Source organism: Anomaloglossus baeobatrachus, chromosome 5 (genome assembly GCF_048569485.1).
Source record: "Anomaloglossus baeobatrachus isolate aAnoBae1 chromosome 5, aAnoBae1.hap1, whole genome shotgun sequence".
In the NCBI taxonomy this organism is placed as follows: Eukaryota; Metazoa; Chordata; class Amphibia; order Anura; family Aromobatidae; genus Anomaloglossus; species Anomaloglossus baeobatrachus.
In genome coordinates this window covers 581,811,013-581,823,332 of record NC_134357.1, presented here as the reverse complement: position 1 = coordinate 581,823,332, position 12,320 = coordinate 581,811,013, and the positions used below count along the sequence as shown (strand labels likewise).

At 51.4% G+C, this 12,320-nt stretch overlaps 1 protein-coding gene across 1 annotated transcript in view; it reads left to right on the top strand.

Annotated features, from left to right (window-relative positions):
* The window catches only part of LOC142312468 (uncharacterized), a 419,059-nt gene that overhangs the window by 328,878 nt on the left and 77,861 nt on the right, over positions 1–12,320 (top strand). Inside the window, exon 8 of the mRNA XM_075351408.1 lies at positions 10,861–12,174. Within this exon, the coding sequence (XP_075207523.1) occupies positions 10,861–12,174 (1,314 nt within the window). The remainder of the gene's footprint in view (positions 1–10,860; positions 12,175–12,320) is intronic.

The window sequence follows — 12,320 nt, the reverse complement described above, 5'->3', positions numbered from 1 at the left end:
TGACGCCGAATGTCCCTCACCCTTCAGGAAGAGGATGTTCGCCGCCCACAGCGAGGTCGTGCGGAAGTTAAGTACATGTGACGGGAGTTAACGATTTTGTGCGCCACGGGCAACAAATTGCCTGTGACGCACAAATGACGGGGGCGGGTGCGATCGCACGATATATCGTCCTGTGTAAAGCAACCTTTACAGATGGACAGAACTGGAGAGGTGAGGACTCTGGAAATGTCTGGAGTGAGATTTATTACTGTGTCTCTCCATAACCAGGATTACACAGTAGTGAAGAAGACCTCTAGTGAGCGCTGTCAGGCCCCTGTGTCTGAGGGATGGGGAAGACCCCTGAGCCCAATCACGGGGCCTCCACCTCACCCCCCGATACATGAGGACATCAATGACCAGAAGATCCTAGAACTCACCTACAAGATGATTGAGCTACTGACTGGAGAGGTGACACTGCTGGGAATGCTGGGACATTATACAGTAACGCTATGAAGGGATCGGGGGTGACGGTATCATTGTATGTGTCAGGTTCCTTTAAGGTGTCAGGACGTCACCGTCTATTTCTCCATGGAGGAGTGGGAGTATTTAGAAGGACACAAAGATGTGTACAAAGACGTCATGATGGAGGTTCCCCAGCCCCTCACATCACCAGGTAATAGACAGGACTAAATACACACGGCCTATAATTATCCGTATATGTAAGGAATGAATTCAGTCCCTGTATGTGTCTCCTCCAGTTCTATCCAGTAAGAGGACAACACCAGAGAGATGTCCCCGTCCTCTTCTCCCACAGGACTGTAAACAAGAAGACCCCGATGTTCCTCAGGATGTGTTTCCTCCAGCTCTATCCAGTAAGAGATATCTACTCATGTACTTTCTGCACTAATTTTGTGTTTACATTTTTAGACTTTCTGCTCTGGGTTTTTTCAGCTGTATTTTCTTTGCTTCTGCTTCTTCTGCTGTTTGTTTCTAGTGTCTTCTCTATGTCGTTATGAAGGCAACTCAAAGACCTGCAGAGGGTTCATGAATACCCTGTTTCCCCAAAAAGACGACCTACACTGAAAATAAGACCTAGCATGATTTTTATGGGATTTTTAGAGAATACTTGAAATATAAGCCCTACTCCAAAAATAAGCCCTAGTTACAGTCAGGGCCAGCGTTGGGAGGAGTCAAACTGCGCAATTTCTTAGGAACCCCACTCTTTTAGGATCCCCATCAGTTGTATTCTGAGGTTGATTCTTTAAGGACCTTTGATGACTTCAAAGTCATGTGACATGATGTAACCAAAGGTATCTTAATTGCAGCATTAGGGGAAAGGGAGAGCAAACTGGACAATTTCACAGGGCCCCTATTCTCCTAGGGGCCCAGTGTTTATATGCTGAATATAGGACTGCTTAAGGACTTTTTTGACATCACATCATGTGACCAAAGGTCTCAACTGCAGGAGTCTAAGGGCGGCTTTGCATGTTGCAACATCGCACGTGCGATGTCGGTGGGGTCAAATCGAAAGTGACGCACCTCCGGCGTCACTTTCGACATCGTAGTGTGTAAATCTTAGATGATACGATTAACGAGCACAAAAGCGTCATTATTGTATCATCGGTGCAGGCTCCGACTTTTTCATAATTACTCTGCCACGACAGGTACGATGTTCCTGTGGCAGCACACATCGCTGTGTGTTAAGCCGCAGGAGCGAGGAACATCTCCTTACCTGCCGCCGGCGGCTATACGGAAGGAAGGAGGTGGGCGGGATGTTTACATCCTGCTCATCTCCGCCCCTCCGCTTTGATTGGCCACCTGCCGTGTGACGTCGCTGTGCCGTTGTACGACCCGCCTCCTTAGGAAGGAGGCGGGTCACCGGCCAGAGCGACGGTGGCAGGGCAGGTGAGTGCATGTGAAGCTGGCGTAGCGATCATTTTCGCTATGCCAGCATTCACAAGATATCGCTGCTGCGACGGGGGTGGGGACTATCGCGTGCAACATCGCAGCATCGGCTTGCGATGTCGCAACGTGCAAAGCCCGCCTAAGGCTGAAGAGGAGACAGGCTGGTTTTGTGTGTGTGTGTGTGTGTGTGTGTGTGTGTTCATACTGATGTGACGCCAAGATGTCGCGGGTGGGGGACAGACCACAACCGCGGGGTCACTCGAGGCACTCAGATCTGGGCGGTGGCTGTGGCTCGAGTGGCAGCCAGATCCGGGGCTTGCGCAGCCGTCTGTCGCCCACGAGTGAAAAGGGGTTACTTACAGGGGATAGAGTCTTTGTCAGTGACGCCACCCATGGGTTGCAGTGAGGGATGGTGACACCGCCGCTGCCCTGTAGGTGGGCGCTCGGGGCTGATGGAGTGGGGCAGCATGGTGGGATCCCCTCCACAGGTAGCGAAGGTGTAGTCCCGGGGCCCAGGGAACGGTGAGGGGTTGAAGGGAGGAGGGAACTCACAGTTCGGTTGTCGTGGTGCTGGATGAGCTGATGATGATTTGGAGGGTCAGTAAACACACAGAGTCTGTATTGTAAACCAAGGCGGATGCCGGGAGCCTCTGGAGGGGTGTGCTGGATCCCGCACGCAGATATACAGCCAGGGGCCCTTTCTCCTGCACTTTCTGTGTGTCACTCTTGTAGCGGCCTGTGGACCAGATCCCCTCTCTCGGCAACAGCGGGCTACAACCCTGCCCCAGTCTACTTCAGGTTCCCCGCGACCGGATCTCCGTCGCCAGTGGCACTCACTGCCACCTAGTCAGCGTAGGTAGTCCAGATGTCCAGTGGTCCAGGGCTCCAACTCCGACTACCACCCTCTCCAGGGAGCTCCAACTCCCTCCTGTCAGCTCTCCACTCCTCTCTCTTCCTCTCCCTGACACAGACTGCTCTGCTCCTCCACTTCACTGTCTTGTCTTGTTCCCTCCCATTGTCATGGGGGGGGGGGGTTGGTGACTAGGGGCTGATTGGCTAATGTATACCTGTGTGGGGACTGTGTTGTTGCCAAAGAGGAGAATGGTCTGCATTTTGGTGGATTTGTGCAGGCTCTGTGACAACCTGGCTTTGCCAAGGCGTCACCCCCCCCCCCTTCCACCCCTTGGTAAAACACAGCCCGTCCTTGGGCTGTCCGGCACCGGTATTTCTTTTTCTGCTTCTGCAATTGAAAAAGAAAACAAGTAAACCATTTCAAAACGTTTCTTTCATTCCCCGGAGGGAAGGCACAAGAAAAAACAAAAAAACAAACATTTTTAACGTTACGAAACTGTCCTGAAGAAAAGAGATGGTTGAGTTCCGCTACCAAGTCCATAGAACAACATTTTACAACCAACGCAGCCTCCTGTGGCAGCTCTTCTCCCAAACAACCCGCCACCCAAACAACACGGATCCCCAGTGCCACCCTCACTCACGGTGCTGCACTGTCCTGAGACCCCCTTTTAGTTGCTTGCGGTACGGGTGCAGCTGCTTTCCTTTCTCCAGCTCTCAACTTTTAGCAGGTTCGGCACCGTCCTCCACCAAGGGCTCCTGGTACCACCTCCTTGTGATACGCTGCTCCGGACCCTGATGGCCTCTTCCAATTTTAACAGGCAGGGTAAAGAGGTTCAACAAGAACGGTGTTCCTTTAAATTTTTAACTTTAACTCTCCTGCCACTCTCCACCTGGGATCAGATGGCCTTCTCCACGGAATATGAGGATGTTCAACAAGGGTTAGCAGTCTAAAAACAACTTGGATACTTCAGGCTCCGGTTTCCCGAGCAGCTACCCTTCTGCAGAGTTGCTGCTGCTGCCGTTCCCAGTATGGGGCACGGTTCCTGTGCTTCTCCTCCTGCCCAGGAGCCAGGCCCACTCGGATGCCCTCGGCGCTGGCTACGACTGGCCTCTCGGACTGCCGTGGGCCCCACCTCTCTGCAGATGCACTCCGGCTACTCCATAGCCGGGACGGGGTGCTTAGGAGCGGTTGTCGCTACAGCTGGGGTAGACTTCAGGTCGAGTGCCGCCTCCGTTGCGGCCGGGCGGACTGCCAGAGCCGACGTCATCACCGCTGCGGCTGGACTCAGGACCAGGTGAGATGTCATCAGGGTTGTGGCCTGGTTTGGGGCCAGGACGGGTGCCGAGGTGGTGGTAAAAGCAAGGCCCGAGGTCCCAGTTGCTGGGTCCTCTTCAGCAGACAAGACGGGTTTCGCTGCCACAAGTCGAGGTAGTGGGTCTGTCAGGGCGCTGGCTGCGGACAAGGGTGACGAGCGAGGCGACGTGGAGGATGGGGGCAAGCCGGACCCCTCAGCCGGGATGGCCGGTTCCTGGGGAACATAGGGGTGTGGGTCACTGCTTATCCGCTCCTCCGAGGCCATCTCCATCTCGCGCGCCCGGACAGCTGCAGCCAGGCCCTTCATCTCTGTCGTCCACCTCGTCAGGATGAAGTGGGCTTGGGCCTGGATCCCCTGGCACATCTTCTCCGTCTGCTCCTCAATCCACTCTGCGGTTCCGGGAACGGGACTCTCCGCATGCTGGTTGCCAGGCTGCTGGGACATCTTGCTGCGTTGGTGTCCAGGAACGGGTTTCTGCAGAGTCCTGGCGTCCCTGCACTTTACAGTTCTAGTTACATGCCGCTCCTTCTGCCCTCCCCCTTGGTTTTCGACAGTAATCTCGCAGGACCCACTGTCCTTTGCAACTTTCTGCTTTGTGGGTCACCGGCTTCCCCCCTCATTCTTAGAGGGCGGGGCCTCAGTCTTCGCGCTCTTTTCGGGGAAGAAGATGGCAGGGCTTTTGTTTTTGGCACCAAATATGGCGGGTAAGATGGCGGCAGTCCAGAAATTTCAGCGTTTCATGGGTTAACAGTTCAATGAAGGCACACTTCACCCAGGCTAGTGGATGGGGTAAGTATCCTGTTCGTGACGCCAGTTTCGGTTGTTACGGGCGGGGGCCGCTCGAGCCGCCGTAACGAACCCGGATCCAAGTTGTGACTGGACTCGGGCCTCAGACTGCCGTCCACCCTCGCAACCGTAGGAAGGGAGTATTTACAGGGGATTGATGTGTCGGTGACGCTACCCTTGGGTTGTGGTGAGGTGTGGTAGCACCGCCGCTGCCTGGTAATGGGGCGCCCGGGGTGGATGGAGCGGGGCAGCAAGTTGGAATCCCCTCCATGGGTAGGGGAGGTGTTCCCCCGGAATCCAGGTACACGGGAGTAATGACTGCTGGAGGTGACGGGCCAGGTTGGACCGAGGACCGGTGGTGTACTCACAGTTCAAAGAATTGCACACAAAGTCCAGTAGTATACCAAGTTGCCAGTGACCGGTCGCCTCCGGCGGGTGTATTCGGATTCCCACACCCGGGTGTAGCAAACAGGGGTTCCTTCCTCCTGCACTCACTGTCTCTTTTTCTGGAACGACTTCGTATAGAACGGGGAAGTCCACTCACGGTACTGTATATTTGGGAACTGTGGCCGCGAAATCTGACCCTTGGGATTTCTGTGGGTTCTGACGGACACCCTATCCGCCGCGTTGGGCTTGCGTTTCGCTCTCTGGGCTTCTCTGGAACAAGGCCTGAAACCTTGTCCCTGGCTGGTCAATTAACGAGGGGGCTTGCAATCATCCTCGTCCTAGGGTCCAGGTACCCCGACTGTGCACGGCCTCCGGACCGGATTCCCACTGCCCTGCCTTGGTCCACTTTAGGTTTCCCGCGACCGGATCTCCGTCACCTTTGGTCCTGTTTGCCGTCTGCCACCTAGTCCGGTAGTCCAGGGGCCCCAACCCCTGACTCCACATCACTTCCACTTAACTACTGTCAGACTTGACTGTCACACTTAGGGGTACTCTGCACGCTGCGACATTGCTAGCCGATTGTAGCGATGCCGAGCGCGATAGTCCCCGCCCCTGTCGCCCATACGATATCTTGTGATAGCTGCCGTAGCGAATATTATCGCTACGGCAGCTTCACACGCACATACCTGCACTGCAACGTCGCTCTGACCGGCGACCCGCCTCCTTCCTAAGGGGGCGGGTCGTGCGGCGTCACAGCGACGTCACACGGCAGGCGGCCAATAGAAGCGGAGGGGCGGAGATGAGCAGGACGTAAACATCCCGCCCACCTCCTTCCTTCCTTCCGCATAACCGGCGTGAGCCGTGGGACGCAGGTAAGGAGATGTTCCTCGCTCCTGCGGCTTCACACACAGCGATGTGTGCTGCCGCAGGAACGAGGAACAACATTGTATCTCCTATCGGTCCGATATTATGAAAATGACCGACACTACACAGATCACCGATTTACGACGCTTTTGCGATCGTTTATCGGTGCATCTAAACTTTACACGTTGTGACATCGTTACCGGCGCCGGATGTGCGTCATTTTCGATTTGACCACCAACTATATCGCAGTAGCGATGTCGCAACGTGCAAAGTACCCCTTAGACTTCTGAACTAGACTTGACTTTTCTCCTCGACTGTCCAGAACTAGACTCTGACTACTGTCTTCCAGACCCTGACACCTCAGGACCCCTAGGTGGGCCCTCCCATCCACCTGGTCCCGCCCACTGCTGTGTCCCTATTGTCATGAGGGGGTGGCTAGGCTTTAATGGCTGTGTGTTGTACCTGAGTGTGGGTTTTGTGTGTTGGCTCAAGGAGGATGGACTTTTGTGACAACCTGGTTTTTGCCAGGGCGTCACACTAATTTTAGCCAGCTTTGCCTAAATAGGCAGCACAAGGGTGTGATGCCACCACTTCTCTGTTTCATAACAAACTGCGTATTTCCCTATGCCAGAAATCTCACTCCAGTCCCTGACGTCATTTTTCAGTGTACATCGCTGGTCTTGATGAATTGGAGCTCTAATGTGTATCTGCACAGACCACAAGACCCTTCTACCTGCTTTGGTTACAAAGCCTAAGGATGGGCCATCAAAGTTAAGGCCGCTTTATACACTACAATATATCTTACGATGTGTCGGCGGGGGGGTCACGTCGTAAGTGACGCACATCCGGCAACGTACGTTACATTGTAGCATGTAACAGCTACGTGCGATTGCGATTGAATGGTAAAACGTTCATCGCATGCACGTCGTTCAATTCCTAAAAATTGAACATCAGGTTGTTCGTCGTACCCGGGGTAACACACATCGCTGTGTGTGACACCCCGGGAACGATGAACTTCAGGTTACCTGCGTCCCGCGGCTCCCGGCCGGCTATGCGGAAGGAGGTGGGCGGGATGTTTACGTCCCGCTCAGCTCCGCCCCTCGGCTTCTATTGGCCGGCTGCCGCGTGACGTCGATGTGACGCCGAACGTCCCTCCCACTCCAGGAAGTGGACATTCGCCGCCCACATCGAGGTCGTATGGAAGGTAAGTACGTGTGACGGGTGTTAATCGTTTGTGCGACACGTTCAACAAATTAAACGTGTTGTACATACGATGGGGGCGGTTTCGATTTCATACGATATCGTATGCGAAATCATAATGTGTAAAGCAGGCTTTACTGTCCCGGACAACCCCGTTAAAAATCCAGCATCTGTCCCTAACTATTTTCTGTTTGTCTTGGAAAATAATCTCTTTGAAATTGTCTATGTTGTGGATCAATGTTACAAGGAAATGTTTGCAGGTTTTTTCCATCTGTCATGGTGGTGTCAGGATCTGTGGAAATTATAGATTCTGGTAGTCTGCATGTTAATGTACTGCCCTGGTGTTGGTCGGATCCGGGATCGTGGTGGCTCAAGGGGCCCGGATCCGGCTTGGTGGACACTTGGATCCTTGAAAGGGGGGTATTTACAGGGGATAAGTTTGTGACGCCACCTGTGGGTTGCGGTAATAGGAGTACCGCCGCTGCTGTAGGGCGTACCCGGGGCAGATGGAGTGAAGCAGCCTGATGTTAGCCCCTCCACAGCTATGGATGGCCGCGGGCTCAGGGGTGTAGTTGGTGGTGATTAGTTGGGAGCGTAGGGTGCAGGGGGAGCGAGGTACTCACTGTGGTTAGTCGTGGTGCAGGATGAGGATTATAAAGTAGACACATACACTGCAGATAAACCAAGTTCTCTGTATGTCACAATTGCTACAGGGGAGCCCGTCCAGGTGTCCGCTTCCACCGGTGTCACTGGATGGTGCCAGAGCCCTCCTCCGTGCACAATTTTCAGTGTCTGTCTGTGGCCCCTCGGCGTAAAGCGGTTAGGGCCCCGCTATTCTTGTAAAGTGTAGCTGAGCTCTTAGGAGCTGGCTTTTGGGACTTCAGTGGGCTGCTTTTGCCTGGAAAACCCTGTCCCCCGTGTTGTGCTGATGCCTCCAATCCCTGAGCTCTGTGGAAAGGTCCCTGAAGGTTTCCTCTCTCTGCAGGTTAATTCCCAGGACGTTGAATCGGCTCCTGACCTAGGGTCCTGTACCCTGTCGTGCTCGGTACCAGTCAGTTTCTTTTGGGCTTGATGGTGCCAACTGTCCTCCTAGACTATGTCTGTCGCACCCTTTCCAATGTCACTGCCATCGGTCCCCGACTCCTCTGGTCCCGGACCACCGTCTGTGACCCAACCATGGTCTAGCTCCTCGGGAGCCCACTCTCCCCTGCCTCTCACTCTTTGAGGGCTCTTACTCCTCTCCTTCCTCAACTCTAACTGACTACTTCCCTCCCACCAGTCTACCTGACCCCTAGGTGGGTGACCCTATTCCAGCTAGACCAACCCACTGGTGTGTCTGACAGGTCATGATGTAAGGTTTTGATTGGGATTTGTAGTGCTGTTGTTAGTGATACCGGTTTGATAAGAGCCTAGATCCATGGGGGGTAGGCCCTGCACCCTATATAAGGATGCAGTACCCTGTGGCACCCTGATTTACTCAGGGGCGCCACATTAACTTCTCTGGTGTCTGTGAGCAGGGCAAGGAGACGCAGGCATCGAACCACAGGCTTGGGCAGACTAGCAAGAGTTATTCTCTGTTCTGCTGCTTGTTAATATCTTTGATCACATGCTGTAGAGGAGAAAGTATCGTTTGCTCCCCTTCAACTTGCCTATTTCATTAATGCCACATATAGTTTACCTATACTGATCTGGTGAGGTGTTGTCATTTAGGGCGGCTTTGCACGTTGCGACATCGCACGTGCGATGTCGGTGGGGTCAAATCGAAAGTGACGCACATCCGGCGTCACTTTCGACATCATACTGTGTAAATGCTAGATGATACGATGAACGAGCGCAAAAGCGTCGTTATCGTATCATCGGTGCATTCTCCGACATTTCCATAATGCCGGTGCCGCGACCGGTACGATGCAGCTCTTCGTTCCTGCGGCAGCACACATAGCTGTGTGTGAAGCCGCAGGAGCGAGGAACATCTCCTTACCTGCCGCCGGCAGCTATACGGAAGAAAAGAGGTGGGCGGGATGTTTACATCCTGCTCATCTCCGCCCCTCCATCGCTATTGGCCGCCTGCCGTGTGACGTCGCTATGACGCTGCACGACCAGCCCCCTTAGGAAGGAGGCGGATCGCCGGCCAGGACGACGGTCGCAGGGCAGGTGAGTGCGTGTGAAGCTGGCGTAGCAATAATTTTCGCTACGCCAGCTTTCACAAGATATTGTACCTGCGACGGGGGCGGGGACTATCGCATGCGACATCGCAGAATCGGCTTGCGATGTCGCAACGTGCAAAGCCCGCCTTAGACTTACGGGTAGTTGTGTATTATTGCTGTGAGCTGTTGTGGTGTTAACCCTTTTTGTCTTTTTGCTGTTGCCTTCCTGCTCTTGCTTTTCTCCTTAGTCTCTCACTGTTTATTTCTGTGAGTTCGCAATGTGTCCCGTCTGTCTTAATCTGTGTTTCCATCATATTCCTGCCCCGGGGGAATAACAGATTACACCTGGTCGGGAGAATAGTAAGGCCCGGGACTCCGGCATCTCTATCTTCAGGGGTAATTCAGAAATTAGGAATAGCTTAGGGTCCCCTAGCGTGAGGCATAGTATAGGGGCCCTCTGTCCCTCATTATCCTGCAGTCACATTGTGACAATCAATCAGATTATTTACTGTAGCACATTCCAGAAAACTGTTGCTAGGAATGGGAGATACGAATTTACGAAAATGTAACTCTTAAGGCCCCGTTACACACTACGATATATCTAACGATATGTCGTCGGGGTCACGTCGTTAGTGACGCACATCTGGCATCATTTGACATATCGTAGCGTGTGACAGCTACGAGCGACTGTGAATGAGCAAAAATACTCACCTTATCGTTGCTCGTTGACACGTCGCTCATTTTCAAAAAATCGATCGTCCTTTTGCGCACCGGCTGTTCATTGTTCCCGAAGCAGCACACATCGCTCCGTGTGACACCCCGAGAACGATGAACTGCAGATTACCTGTGGCCGCCGGCAATGCGGAAGGAGGTGGGTGGGATGTTACGTCCCGCTCATCTCCGCCCTTCCACTTCTATTGGGCGGCCGCTGTGATATGTCGCTGTGACGCCGAACGTCCCCCCCCCTTCGGGAAGAGGATGTTTGCCACCCACAGCGAGGTCGTTCGGGAAGTACGTGTGACGGGGGTTACTGACTTTGTGCGACACGGGCAACAAATTGCCCGTAGCGCACAAACGATGGGGGCGGGTGCGATCGCACTATAAATCGACGCGTGTAACGGGGCCCTAAGATGTTGAAATTGGAGAACAGATTCAGAATACATTTCACCCTAATTAAATTTTTGATGTTATGGTTTAAAAAAAAATGTATTTTCAAGATATCATTAAAAAATAATAATTGGTTTTATTTTTAGCAGATGACTGTATTGGGAGTTCAGATGGAAATCTATTATCTTCAGAATTTATAACCGATGATAAAAGTATCACACATTATACACAGGAAGAGCATGATGTTGTCCGAGATATACCTCCAGTCCTTCCTCGGAAAGCTCTATCATCATTTCATGACCATGGAAAACTTCACACAGGGGAGAAGCCATTTTCATGTTCAGAATGTGGGAAATGTTTTATTCAGAAATCGGAACTTGTTGTGCATCAAAGATATCACACAGGGGAGAAGCCATTTTCATGTTCAGAATGTGGGAAATGTTTTATTCAGAAATCGGATCTTGTTGTGCATCAAAGATCTCACACAGGGGAGAAGCCATTTTCATGTTCAGAGTGTGGGAAATGTTTTATTCATAAATCATACCTTGTTAGGCATCAGAAAAATCACACAGGGGAGAAGACATTTTCATGTCCAGAATGTGGTAAATGTTTTATTCAGAAATCGGAACTTGTTGTGCATCAAAGATATCACACAGGGGAGAAGCCATTTTCATGTTCAGAATGTGGTAAATGTTTTATTCAGAAATCGGAACTTGTTGTGCATCAAAGATATCACACAGGGGAGAAGCCATTTTCATGTTCAGAATGTGAGAAATGTTTTATTCAGAAATCGGATCTTGTTGTGCATCAAAGATATCACACAGGGGAGAAGCCATTTTCATGTTCAGAGTGTGGGAAGTGTTTTATTCGGAAATCAAAACTTGTTATGCATCAAAGATCTCACACAGGGGAGAAGCCATTTTCATGTTCAGAATGTAGGAAATGTTTTATTCATATATCAGATCTTGGTAGGCATCAAAGATCTCACACAGGGGAGAAGCCATTTTCATGTTCAGAATGTGGGAAATGTTTTATTCAGAAATCGAATCTTGTTGTGCATCAAAGATCTCACACAGGGGAGAAGCCATTTTCATGTTCAGAGTGTGGGAAGTGTTTTATTCGGAAATCAGAACTTGTTGTGCATCAAAGAGATCACACAGGGGAGAAGCCATTTTCATGTTCAGAATGTGGGAAATGTTTTATTCAGAAATCGGATCTTGTTGTGCATCAAAGATCTCACACAGGGGAGAAGCCATTTTCATGTTCAGAGTGTGGGAAGTGTTTTATTCGGAAATCAGAACTTGTTGTGCATCAAAGAGGTCACACAGGGGAGAAGCCATTTTCATGTTCAGAATGTGGGAAATGTTTTATTCAGAAATCGGATCTTGTTGTGCATCAAAGATCTCACACAGGGGAGAAGCCATTTTCATGTTCAGAGTGTGGGAAATGTTTTATTCAGAAATCGGATCTTGTTGTGCATCAAAGAGGTCACACAGGGGAGAAGCAATTTTCATGTTCAGAGTGTGGGAAATGTTTTATTCATAAATCATACCTTGTTAGACATCAGAAAAATCACACAGGGGAGAAGCCATTTTCATGTCCAGAATGTGGTAAATGTTTTACTTGGAAATCAGGTCTTGTTTACCATCAAAAAAATCACACAAAATAAACCATTTTTATGTTCTGAATGTGGAAAATGTAATTCTCAGAAATCAGATCTTGTTAAACATGTGAAGAGGCTGCACTGGGAAGGAACCTTTTTCCTCACCTATTGTACCAT